General features: G+C 44.1%; 1 protein-coding gene across 1 annotated transcript in view; it reads right to left on the minus strand.

The window, feature by feature from the left end:
• Positions 1 to 13,194, minus strand: part of igdcc4 (immunoglobulin superfamily, DCC subclass, member 4) — a 138,854-nt gene that overhangs the window by 30,475 nt on the left and 95,185 nt on the right. Inside the window, exons 5-10 of the mRNA XM_080785179.1 lie at positions 9,990 to 10,127; positions 6,985 to 7,137; positions 3,770 to 4,006; positions 2,704 to 2,880; positions 2,081 to 2,245; positions 2 to 139 (exon numbers count right to left, since the gene is read on the minus strand). Of these exons, the coding sequence (XP_080641305.1) occupies positions 2 to 139; positions 2,081 to 2,245; positions 2,704 to 2,880; positions 3,770 to 4,006; positions 6,985 to 7,137; positions 9,990 to 10,127 (1,008 nt within the window). The remainder of the gene's footprint in view (position 1; positions 140 to 2,080; positions 2,246 to 2,703; positions 2,881 to 3,769; positions 4,007 to 6,984; positions 7,138 to 9,989; positions 10,128 to 13,194) is intronic.

A 13,194-nucleotide genomic window follows, 5' to 3' on the forward strand; every position in this document is an offset into this window, starting at 1 on the left:
CCCTGCTCCAGCGTGCTGTATTCAATGCGGTAGCGGGTCACCGCTCCTCGGCTGTGCTGCCAGGACAGCGGATGCCACGTCAGTCGGATGTCCGTCGGGGAGGTGCTGGCGATGTACATCTGCGGAGGAACACTGGGAACTGCAGGGTGGATGGAACACATGTCACCACGTGACTGTTATTGAGACGCTCCACAACCAAGGGGTCTTCGACAGGGAAGTCCCAACTGCGGGACCCCTAGTAGGGGGTCATCGGAGTTACTACAGGGAGCCGAGGTGGTCTGCAAATCTTTGTATCATCCGTTTACGTTTTTTTTTGTAACACGCACGCACGTACGCACACAAAGTATTGCTCCTCTGAATTCTTCTTATCGATCAGGAAATGTTGAAACTTTTGAAATTTCTTGGCAAGGAGGTTCACGCTTTCAACGTAACATTTTATACGGAAATTGAGCCATATTGCACAGTTCAAAAACAAGACGGAAGACATGCATTTATGCATTATTTAAGACCACCGCTTCAGAATTGGATTTTTAACCCATTCTGACCTGGCACCCATTTTGGTGTTGGTATCATGTTATGCTTTAGCTATTGAAAAATAGCAGATCTACAAGCTCATATCGCGCCACCGAGTGGCGCGATATGAGCTTGTAGGTCTGCTATTTTTGAAAAATTCGAAGAACGACTGACATTTTTAGAATCTGATCTCAGGTCAGAATGGGTTAATCAGACCAGTGTGTGTCCCGTGGAAACCTTGTATGAATCTGATCTCAGGTCAGAATGGGTTAAACAGTGGAATTCAGCAGGAACAGCACTTCCTAGGAAATGTGCTAGTGTAATAATAATATGGCTCACTCCAGGAGACAAGCGGTATGAAAAAGTGCTTTTCTTTTTTTTTTCTCCTTTAGCTGCCTCTCTAAGTGAGCCAGTTTGTGCTTGGCACAGCTGTTTAAAAGGTATGAGAAAATACTCACCGAAGCCCACTCTTCTATTAATATTCAACATTGCCCAACCCTGTTACCAGGGGTGTAGTGGGGGGGGGGGGACATGCCCCCACTTCTCTCACATCTAAAATATTGTTTTGGCCAAAAATCTGTTTATTTGACTTGTCATTTATTTTTATGGATACGATTAACCATTGTAAACCCTGTTTCTAAATAGGCTATACACGTCTGCATGTTTTAATGTGTCTTCGTGCGTTGTGCATGCATGTGCACGCAAATGCATGTGCATGTGTGAGCACGCGCATGTGTGTTATGGGGCGTCCCCCCCCCCACTTCTAAACGTAGCACTACAACATTGCCTGTTACTGAATAGCATGCATTGATCCATGTGTGTTGAAAGGAGAGGACATGGCAATGTGTTGTCTTGGATACACTCATCATGTCTGTGCGGCCTGTTGCAGAAATCACATAGATCAGCGGTGCCCACACTTGTTTGACTTGAGAGCTACTTTCAAAATGACCAGCTCAACAAGATCTTCCCACCGAAACAATTATACCATTGCTGATAATAGTTTAAAGTACCTGAGGGGGATTATTTTTCTTATACGGCCGGCGGGTCCCTGCTGCTGCAAATGTTATTGATTGATTGATTGATTGGAAATTTTACTCAGTTTGTAGAATGGGTACAGTTCAAACTAAAGTATAGCCTATATACAGCTAGGTCAATACAAAATCTGATTGCTACGAGTATAAAACCAGAAAAAGCTCAAGACTTATATCAGGGTCCTCCATTTTCAATTCATCAGAACATCTAAAGGCATGGACAATATATGCCTACTCTATACTGTTCTGACGGGTGGGTGGGTCACTGGCCGTTGGTTGTGTTAAAAAAGGTCAAAAAGATATAATATATAAAAAAACGAATTATGCGCGTGCATGTGCGCGTTTGTGCACGTGCACGCACACAAGCTCTGGCACCTAATAATTTACAAATGAAGCAATGCTTACGTATATGATACATGAACACTCTGAAGCAGAGGTTCTCAACGTTTTTGGCTGGAGACCCCCGGAAATGCTTTGGCCATGTCTCAACGTTTTTATCTGAAGAACTTAGCTTAGCTTCCATAGCTCCAACTCACCATCCTCCAGCATCTCCACGGTCACAGGCATGGAGGGCCGGCTGGCCCCCATGGGCGAGTAGGCCACCACGTAGAATGTGTAGGCCGTGTGGGGGAGTAGCTCCTTCACGTGGTACTCCGTGGTGTCGTTGTTCATCGCAAACTGGTACTCCATGTTATCTGAGCCTGACGCCACACAATGAAAAGGCATGCATTAATTAAACCACTAGTTCTAAAAACATGTTTTAATGTCAAGGGGCCTCCCAAATTGACACATGCCGTATTAGCCCGCGGACCCCCATTTGAAAATATATACCAGGGACCCAGAGTTTTTTTTTGTTTTTTTGTACAGCTATAACAGCGATTTTTAAACAATTTAAATTCAAGGACGCCCAATTTTGATCCATGCATCCCCATCATTTGATACCATTTTGATCTCTCGGACTCCAATCTACACTGTAGTATCATCAGTGACCGCTTTTTATTCTTTCATTTTTCTCCCTACTTTGTCATACTATAGTGTCACATAGCAAACGGTCAAGTAGCAGTCAAGAATAGACGCACGCACACACACACACACACACACACACACACACACACACACACACACACACACACACACACACACACACACACACACAGACCTGCAGCGCGCTGGTAGTGCACAGAGTAGCCTATGATCTGGTCTGCGTTGTGCTCCGGTTTGTCCCAGGTGAGCATGGCGGTGGTGCTGGAGTGAGGCGTGGCAGAGAGGTGGCGAGGCGGGCTGGGCAGACCCTCCCTCACGATGACCGTCAGCTTGGCCGTGGCGCAGGCCGTACCTGTACGGGGTTAATTAATGTCACCGTCCATCACAGTTTACATGGTGGTTAATCCTCCTACAAATAATTGTGGTTAAGGATTAACCCTCTAAGACCCGCAATTAATTTCTACTCGCAAAAAATAGATTCCAACCTTACTACTACTTTGTACTACTAGGACTAAGACAAAAAAATATGTTAAAAAAAAATAATAATAATAAAGTTTGATGAAAAATGTATAATAATTATATAATAATATAATAAATTAATAATTTAAAATTGTTGCTAAAAAGCAACGCTGGGTCTTAGAGGGTTAAAGGGATCGTGACATTAAAAAAAAGTTTTGCACGTTGCTATTAAAAAAGCCTAAAAGGCAAACGGAATTGGCATTTATTTTCATAATAATGTTCCAATTCCAATGCCAAAAGCACAATCAAATCATTATTCTAAATTATCGTCAACATAAATGTGCAATAGAGTGTCGCAGTCAACGCCCCCTTTCATGGCCCGGAAGAATGTTTCCCATTCATTTTCAAGTACCGGTATCTATATTTATAAGACCTTTAAGCCTCAGAGGAAGAAAAAACTACAAAAACAAGTGTTGCACCCTGCCCTTTTTTTCTTCTTTCTAATAATTTGTTCGGCCCAATTGTTTTGTTTATTTGCATGATTTGTCAGGAGACAAGTTTTTGATTGATTGATTGATTGATTGATTGAAACCTTTATTTCAGGGGAATCCAATTGAGACCAGGGTCTCTTTTTCAATGGCGCCCTATATACAAACAAGAACATTTGGCTAAAAAGGACTTTAACTAAAATATTAAAAAATAATGGGAAATTCTCTTCCGGGGCCATGAAAGGGGGGCGTGCATGACTGAGTGCCACGTGCTACGCTTTGCCATATACATACCCAGGCTGTTGTCGGCTATGCACTGGTAGTAGCCCGCGTCCTCCAGGGCCAGCTGGTTGATGAGCAGCACCCCGGGGCTCTGCAGCTTCAACCTCCTGAAGAAGGAGCGGACGGGCTGGCCGTTCCTCAGCCAGCGCAGGGCCGGCGGAGGCTCCCCGGAGCTGTTGCACACGAACCGGGCCGTGTTCCCCCGGGAGAGGGACACCGTCTCCGGGGGCTGCAGGATCACCGGAGGTGCTGCGGGGTGGGGGGGGGGAGGCGGGGGACACACACGGACATAGGAGAAAGCTCCGCTTTTACAGAGTTGTTCTGGCAATAGAGTTTTAAAAAAAGTGTATGCAGTATATTGTGATATTTCTACTGTTATGTTATACTTAAGCCATTGGTTTCCAAAGTGGGATGCGTGGAGTCGTGGACACCAGGGGGGGGTGCATACTTAATTTAGGCTAGTCATTGGTTAGACATGGGTTAAGGTTAGCTTTAGGTGTGCTGCCCCGTGGGAGGTTAGGTTTAGGGTGAGGGTTTGAGATAGGTTGTATAGTTGTAGGACTAATGACTGGCCTAACCAATGACTAGTCTAAACCAAAAACGAAGTACTGCACCCCACCAGGGGTCCTTGCGGTGGGGGTACCAGGGGGTCCCCAGCTAAATGAGTTAATAATATAGACACATTCAGAGACGGGTCCCCTGGTCGCAGCCAACGTATTTCCTGTAGGCATGCAGAGACAAGATATCTGCGGGGTACACATGTAGTCAGCTCTTGAATGGGAAAGTGATTGATGTTCTGCTCAAATGTTACTTTGACCTGCTTTTTATTAACACTAAGTTTACAAAGATGCCCGGAACATACATGTGTAGCTTATGGCTGCTCCAACAGTAGTGGCAAAATTCTACTTTGGAGAGAAACGGATTGTCAAGACAGGTCCGTCCCGATATTCTGGGCAATCTTTGTAAAGTTAGTGTTAGTAAAAAGCTGGTAAAAGAGTAACGTTTGAGCAGACGGACATCAGTCACTTTCCCATTCACTGTAGTAGAAGAGCTGAATGTTTACCCCGCAGATATCTATACTGGCAAAAGTGTGCGACAGAGGAAAAAAAGAAAAGAAAAGAAAAAATCAAGATGGGGGTTTGTGGCCAAATACATTCACGTACAATTTCATAATAATCTGAGTGCTTCTTTCACCACTGGTTATGTACGCCTGGATTTGTCATTCATTACCAGAACAAGTTACAGTAAAAATGTCTTAATCTAGACGTTTCATCAAAGGTTCTTGGCGAGAAGCCTTCATGGTGGCTTACCCTAATCCTCTAGTCAACCCTGTCAGGCTCTGTTCTCTCACACTTCTTTTTGTCCACTTAGAAACCTCTTTCAGAAGGTCATTAGGTGTACCAGGAGCAACGCGTGACATTAAAGACTTAATCGGCTGAAAAATGAATTATGGGATCATTTCCAAAATAAAATAATCAAACGTTCGGCAGCTAAACTGAAATTTGAAAAGGCATCCAATTATTTATTTCCCAATTGGGTCGTTATGAAAATTAACCCTCCCCACACCCCACAGATCCCACACAGAAAGTACTTATAAACTTACATGTTCATATATGTGCATATGGGGTTCAATTTCATATATGTCACATCTAACATATAAGTTTCATATAAGTCTAACATACACGAAACTTATATGTTAGACATATATGTCTACCATATAAGTTTCATATAAGTCCTTTCGGACATAAAGACACATAAAGACCACACGTGTGCGTGCGAGAGCGTGCACGTGTGGATTTTGGCCGGTTTTAGGTAGATTACATCGGCCGTTAGCCAAACAAGCTAAAAGTTGCTACATGTTGTTACATTAAGCCCCCGATTACAGGGAATTAAAGATTACGTCCATCAATAAAGGCTTAGATAGAGACTACTATAGTTGATTACAATTTCAGTTTAAGAAATAGAACTAAAATGATGCATGGACTGTACACTCCACTTCATTATACAGTAACAACGACGAGGTGTACTGTACCCACCACTTATGTCTCATTATACAGTAAAAACAATGCGGTGTATACTGTGTACTCACAGTGGTCATGAACGCATCGAATGCATAAACAGCCTGAAAAAAAGTTGTGAGTTGTGAGCCTTCCTTTTCACATTTTTGGAAATTTGGAACATGTATGGAAATTCTTCGACTTTTATTTTATTTCTTCATGAAATTACTGGGGGGAATTTTTTAACTCATGAAACGGAATAACGAATAGGCTAGCCGCCAGATGTATTTTCCCCGGGATACGGTATTTTTCTACCAATCACAGCACTCGTTTCATTCACAGAGAATGTAAACAGATTTGTAAAAGCCTCAATGTAATTTCCTTGAGTGGTATACTTCCGCCAATACTCTCTACACTAGGGGTTTTCAACAGGTGGTACGTGGACCACTGGTGGTCCGTGGAGGTTTTGCATGTGGTCCCTGGCCGAAAGCATGGGGAGAGACTATGTTTTGCACTCCGTCCGTGTGTGTGTGTGTGTGTGTGTCCACACTCCCTGGATGCCAAGGACGAACCACTGCCTCAATTTCTCCACAGCGCCCTGTTATAGCGCCACCATGAGGCCGAGTTTTGCGAAACACATTTCTGTACATTACTCGTACACATTTTATCCACGCATCACGCAAATCGGTTTACACTATCTCCATCTGTCCTCTTCTCTATCTGTCCTCTTCCCCATAATATTCCATCCCGATTTAGGCTAAGATTGCCTTCCAAAGTTTGCAGGATGGGTCTGTTTAGATCGGTGGCAGTTGCTCCTTTCAAGGACACTCTTTTGCGGTGAAAGAAGTGGTGTAATTTTCCTAATGAATTGCCATGTCGGTGCTCCTCTCCGCTGCGTACACATTCTTACACTGTAGTTACTACAGCTGAGAGGTCAATCTCTCGAGCAAAGGGTTAACTATAGGGACAAAGTTGCTTCCTCTCCTCTCGTATAAGTCAAGGAATTAAAGACCAAAGTTATTTCTTCCTACATAGACATGTGCCATGTAGTAAGTGGAGACCCTTCCTGTGGAAGAGGTCATAAATGGCTCTCACACCTCTGATAAGCAACCCACAACCCCCCATTCACCAGTGGTTGCATGCAAGGAATGTGGCCAGAGACCTGAGAGTTACACAATGTTTAACACATAACCTTTTTTGTGTGTGTGTGTGTGTGTGTGTGTGTCTTACCGGGGACGCGCAGCTCGGCGGCGGCGATGACAAACTCCCGGGTCTTGGGCTTGTTGGCGCGGCACACGTAGACGCCGGCGTGGTGCCTCCTCGTGTCTCGGATCACCAGGTTGGTCTCCAGCACCGCCACGTCTGTGGAGATGGGCTTCCCGTCTGCGCACACACACACACACACACACACACACACACACACACACACACATGACATTAAAAGTATAATGATGTTATACTTTAGCTGTTGAAAAAATAGCAGATCTACAAGCTCATATAGCGCGGCACAGAGTGTCGCACTACGAGCTTGTGTAGGTCTGCTATTTTTGAAAAATCTAAGAATGACTGTCAGGATTTAGAAGACATTTATAGAATCGTTCCCTGGTCAAAAGGGGTTAAACTGTTTTGGGGACCCCTAGAAAGCCCTCATGGACTCCACTGGAGGTCCCCAGCCCCACTTTGAGAACCTCCGTCCTAGATATCAGAATAGTGTGCAGCCCCCCATGCAATCAGAAACCACTCCCCAGGTTCTCAAAGATTTTCATGTCAGGTACTGTACCCCCAGTCCCCACCCACCCATATGTACCGCTATTTGGTTCCGGTCGCACATCAAAAAAAAAAAACTTTGTGACAGTGACCCCCATAAGAGAAGATTTGTCAAGATGTCTGTAGATCTGTTAACATTCTTTGAAAATAGTCGATCCAAAATGCTCAAAATGTTTTTAAAAATAGCTGAAAGATAAAATAGGGCTTAAGTGTTTAGTTTTTCCACAATCGTTAACACACAAAAATTTGCACAACCTTCACTTCATGTACCTAATCGCTCAACACAATTTGCACTACATCACACTCCCTTAACTGCATTAGACTCTGACTTTCCTTCTTTACACTCTGATGTCAATTACACAACACCTTGTTGTCCAAACGCTACACACAATGTTCAGTTGTTGTACACACACTTATCACGTAATATCTCAAAGCATCAACCTACAATACACAACTATTCAAATCTTTAAACATTCCGTTCTGGTGAGCAATTTGTTGGTAACACCTGACCACATAGATGACCCACAGTGATATTATTTGGCTGCACATTTGTGTGCTGTTTTATGTTTGACTATGAAAAAGTAAGACTACACCGAGTCATTTTACAAAAGGAGAAATGGCTCATTCTACATAATCATTGTCATTCGTGTGTGTTCCATTTCTATGATTGTGTTTTCAATTTTGCACTTCATTGTGCTGTGAATGCTTAGCTGTGTGTAATCAATGCATGGTAGGCCTATGTGTGTGTCAATTGAAAATATGGCTGTGTGTACCAAATGAAAACACAAGTTCCATTTTGGTGTCAGGGTTTAGCATTTTGTGTGTGAGGTTTTTTCAATTTTGTGTGTGCAGTTTTGAGAATGCTGTTAGGTTGTGAAAAACGTGTGTTAACAATCGTGGAAAAACTGTAAAGTGTTCCTCGTTTTGATGGGGACCCCCATGGAACCCCCCAAAGGGCCCCTGGGGGTCCTTAGACCCCACTTTGAGAAACCCAGCTGGCCTGAGAACTAGAACAAAGAGACAGAAGGAGCAGGTGTCACGGGCCTGTAGTGACACCAAATGGCCAGCAGGTGGATCTGTAACATTTCAGCATCGGAGTTCAGTGGATTTGTTTTGGCAGTCGGTCGCCTCTAGAATTATAATAACAATCACTACTATGACCGCATTGTGTGTGTGTGTGTGTGTGTGTGTGTGTGTGTGTGTGTGTGTGTGTGTGTGTGTGTGTGTGTGTTTGAGAGAGAGAGAGAGAGAGAGAGAGAGAGAGAGAGAGACACCATATCCCCAGCTCCTAACAACATAATACAAATGTTCATTCAGCATTGTGACTCAATGCTGCTAAGCAACTTTGTTGTCCAGACTACTATGTATGTCCATTGAAAGGTGTGGGAAAAAGTTGCTGAATGCAACTCTCTCCACACGAAACAGACAGTCAGCTACTAATTACAGTTCCAAAAAAATATATGGCTTGACGTTCGCTTTTCAACAACAAACACAGATCATATCACTAAAGATGAATCCTTGATTTCTTACTTTACTTTATGAGTTTATTTGGACGGGGCAGCGCATATGAACAATACCTGTAACATGATGCAAATATACATTTTTGCATTGGCAAGTCCATAGTTCCCGAACTTCCCGTATGGATGTACAAACATCTACAAGCTCATAGCATTGTAGGTCTGCTATTTTTGAAAATTCGTGAAAATGTGGCGCAGATCATTGAATATATATTTCAGAGCGAACATTTTTAACTAAAATATTGGCTTCTGGGGGGGGGGGGGTCCCTGGAACTACATATTTTGAGATGGGGGTCCGTTGCCCAATAGAGATAATTCTGGGGGTCCTTGACATGGAAAAGGTTGAGCACCACTGACATAGAAACGATGGGTTTTTCAGAAAAATGTTTTTTTTATCGACCTCAATCCAAAATGGGTTGAATAAAATCACACCTGTGTAAAGTGAGGGGCGCTCAGTGCATCGATCACAGTTCAACTATACAACCAGTTCAAATGTACTACCAAACTATACACCCGCATAGGCAAAGTAATCCAAAAGTCCTGTTTGCCTATTCTTAATTATAAATTAAGGTTATAAATTATTATAAAATTGGTACAGTAGGCCTATGCATTATTTTTCTTTAGAAACAAGGCCAACTAATTATAATAAGCAGACATGGCAACACTGCTGGTTGACTAATGGAGGAATGAAGAGAAAACAGCGCCCCCTAAAGTCACAGATCACTGCTGAAATCTTAGAAGGGCAAATTCTGTACTTTGGGGTTTCCAGTTCAACAAGTTTCAAATGGTCATATCTTCTTCATTTCGCCCCCAATTTCAATGAGCAATACATCATATGAAAGGTTACAGTGTGCAGTTTCATAATATGTAAAGAACTGAAAAATGACCATGGCCCCCTTGTATATTAAACCACTGTCCCCGGTCACATATTGTAATGAAGCCAGCCATTACCTTGCCTGCTCCAGGACACCAGAGGCTTGGGTTGACCCTGTGCCATGCACTCCATCACAGCCGGACGTCCCAGCACCACGGTGGCGTTCTGAGGCGGCGCCACGATCACTACGTTGTTCAGGGCCTGCGTGGTAGAACCTGCAGGTGGAGAAAAGCACTGGGATCAGTTACGTCGGTATAGTTCAGGGCCTGCGTGGTAGAACCTGCAGGTGGAGAAAAGCACTGGGATCAGTTACGTCGGTATAGTTCAGGGCCTGCGTGGTAGAACCTGCAGGTGGAGAAAAGCACTGGGATCAGTTACGTCGGTATAGCCAAACATGTTAAATGGGCTTGTTGTGACCAATAGGTTTGCTCATTTAACCCATTTAGGCTTGACGTTTTCTGAGATAAATATTTTCACGATTTAAAAATAATAGCAGACCTACAAGCTTTGGCGCGCTATGGGTTTGTAGATCTGCTATTTTTCAATAGCTAAATTACAACATAATAACACCAAAAGGGGTTCCCGCCCCAAAATGGGTTAAGCTGGTTCCTCTGTCTCGGGCCATTATTTTTCATTATGCATGCGGCATGTCTTTCAAAACATTACTGAATAGTGAAATAGTGAGATATTTTCAATATTTGCCATACAACAGAAGGTCTATATGGTTTGCATTCCAGGCCCCGGCTATTTGTGTCGAAATAATCCTTGAGCAAAGACACTTTGGGGTTTCAGTATGTGTCTTGCTCAAGGACACTCTTTGCGGTGACAAAAGTGGTGTAATTTTCCAGTGAATTGCCATCTCATAGTTACATTCTTATAGTTACTATAGCTGCGAGGTAAATCTCTCGAGCAAAGGGTTAACCTCCTCTCCTCTCGTATACACAGTGAGTTGCTGCTGAGAGGCTATAGCCTAACCAATTAAGAGAAAGGATGTGCTAAATGTTTGTTGGGCATGGATCGAATGACACAACTCTGACTATAAGCAGTATAAAGCAACATGCACGACCTTCTAATTTGTAAAGTTGATGTACGTAAATAAGACTGAAAGAGTGTTTCAGACAGTGTAAGGCGCCTGACACACCCCATATGAGAGACAGCTGTCTCCTCGGTGTCTCCTGTCTCTTCTCTGCGTCGCACGGCTCGCAATTCATTTCCAATTAAAAGCAATTTGTAAGTTGTCAAATGGCATCAATAGTGACCGTACATAAAGCCTCTTCTACACACCACACCTGTACAAACCCCCCCAATGTCCCCCACCAGACTGTAGTAGGCATTCTCTACTTTAATGCGAGCTGCCATTATCCCCTTTGCCATCAACAAGGGATCAACCGACCCCGACCCCTGCACCTTATTCTTCCTCCTTTTCCAAATGGTCAGCTTAACAGATCCATGTACAAAGTTGACCAGTGTTACAACAGGTCTTTTCTTGCTGCTGCATGTATTTCGGACCAAAGATAACAATTTCAAGAGAACAATGTTCCCCCATTTGACTTGTTATGCCCTCTGCTAAATCTAACCCCCTACCTAGTCTTGGACACTCAACAAACAAATGAAACACTGACTCATCTCGTCCACAAAATGGACACGTACCCCACCCTGTTACTGGGATCTACGTGTGCCAGATACCTGTCCGTAGCTATTCTCCACTCCCCTCTATATGTACAGTTCTCCACTGGGTGGTTTGTACAGGGACCGCCATGCAGCTGCCTTTCGGGGTAGGGCCTGGACCAAAAATAACTGTCCCACCTCGATGCCTTCATTCCTGGCAGAGCATCACGATGTACCACCGTCACACATGTAAGGTATGCTGCCTTTCTTGGTCATGTCCACAGGTTCTCCCCAGCTCCGGAGTTGAGAAAGACATGAGGAAACCCCCCATCCTCCTGCCAACCACTCAATGCATGGGAAGGCGTGCTCCCCTTCTTCATCCCACTTGGTCACATATAGTTCGATCTTCTATGAAGGCCCTACTGTATATCCACCTGGTACGGATCCACAGACCTCTAAAACCATCCTCTGCAGCTGCCGTGATGATCTTATTCTGGCCATTTGCCCCCCAATACGTCCACTGATGTTCTGATGGACTCGCCCGTGTGAACTGAGTGGTGCAACTCTCTCTCTCTCTCTCTCTCTCTCTCTCTCTCTCTCTCTCTCATTAGCAGGCAACAGTGCAACACTATCTCTCTATCTCCGTTTCTGGCACAACAGCGCCCCTAGCAACATATGAGGTTTTTCCACCGCGCACCAGCGAGGTATTTCTAGACAGAGCAGAGGCACGGCGGCTCTAGCCTCGCGTCCCGCGGCGCAGCGCTAACAGCTGACACGTTGAACCACCAGCCCTGCTGCTGTCAGGGTGCGTTCAGAGGACCCAAAAGCAGTACGAACCAAAAGGCAGGATGTTTATTAAACTAGAACTTAAACTTCCCATAAAATGGGGCAGGCAAAATAAGGACACAGTATACACGCTGACATGAAATGACGATCTGACAAGGAGGAACTGAACAAACTGGGGTATATAAATAGACAAAGACTAACTAGACACAGGTGAACTCAAAATACAATCAATCACAGGATAGGCTAACAGGACTAAGAGGACACAGGTGAAAACACTGACACATCACAAGGTAGGTGAGACAAGGTAGGGAACAGTAACTAGGCAGACTAGGGACCATACTACAAAATAGTCTATAGATATACTTTTTATCCCACGATTTTGTAACCCATTTTTCACCCCTGTGTCAATCATCTAATGTGATCCTGGGCTCTACACACCCTCCACCAACCTAGTCCCCATATATGGGGGACAAGGGGAGAGCAACGGACTTGAACTCATGCTTCCTTCATGCCTGAGTGTCCAAGTTGCTCCTTTACACCTGACAGGGGGGAGTTTCCCTGGTTGGACGTAGCGCCTGGAAGGAACACGTTATTCCAACCAGTTCCTTTCCCCTCCATCAGGCGCCCCGGCTGGCCAGGGGGAGGCAGTTTAGTGACCAGGATTACTGCATGTTTTTTGTGAGGGTACCGTACTACCTACCCTATAGGGACACGGGGAGAACATGAAAACTCCAAAACCAACAGAGTAACAGAAAACCAAACAGAACAGGAAGACAAGGCAAAATACTGAACATACAGAAAATAACAGACTAGGTCCAAAGGACTGCAGTATTAGTAAACAAGTACAAAGGCAAGAATAGTTACAACAACATCCTTTCTTGGCTTAAG

Source organism: Protomyctophum bolini, assembly GCF_963924005.1.
Source record: "Protomyctophum bolini genome assembly, chromosome: 1".
Classification (NCBI taxonomy): Eukaryota; Metazoa; Chordata; class Actinopteri; order Myctophiformes; family Myctophidae; genus Protomyctophum; species Protomyctophum bolini.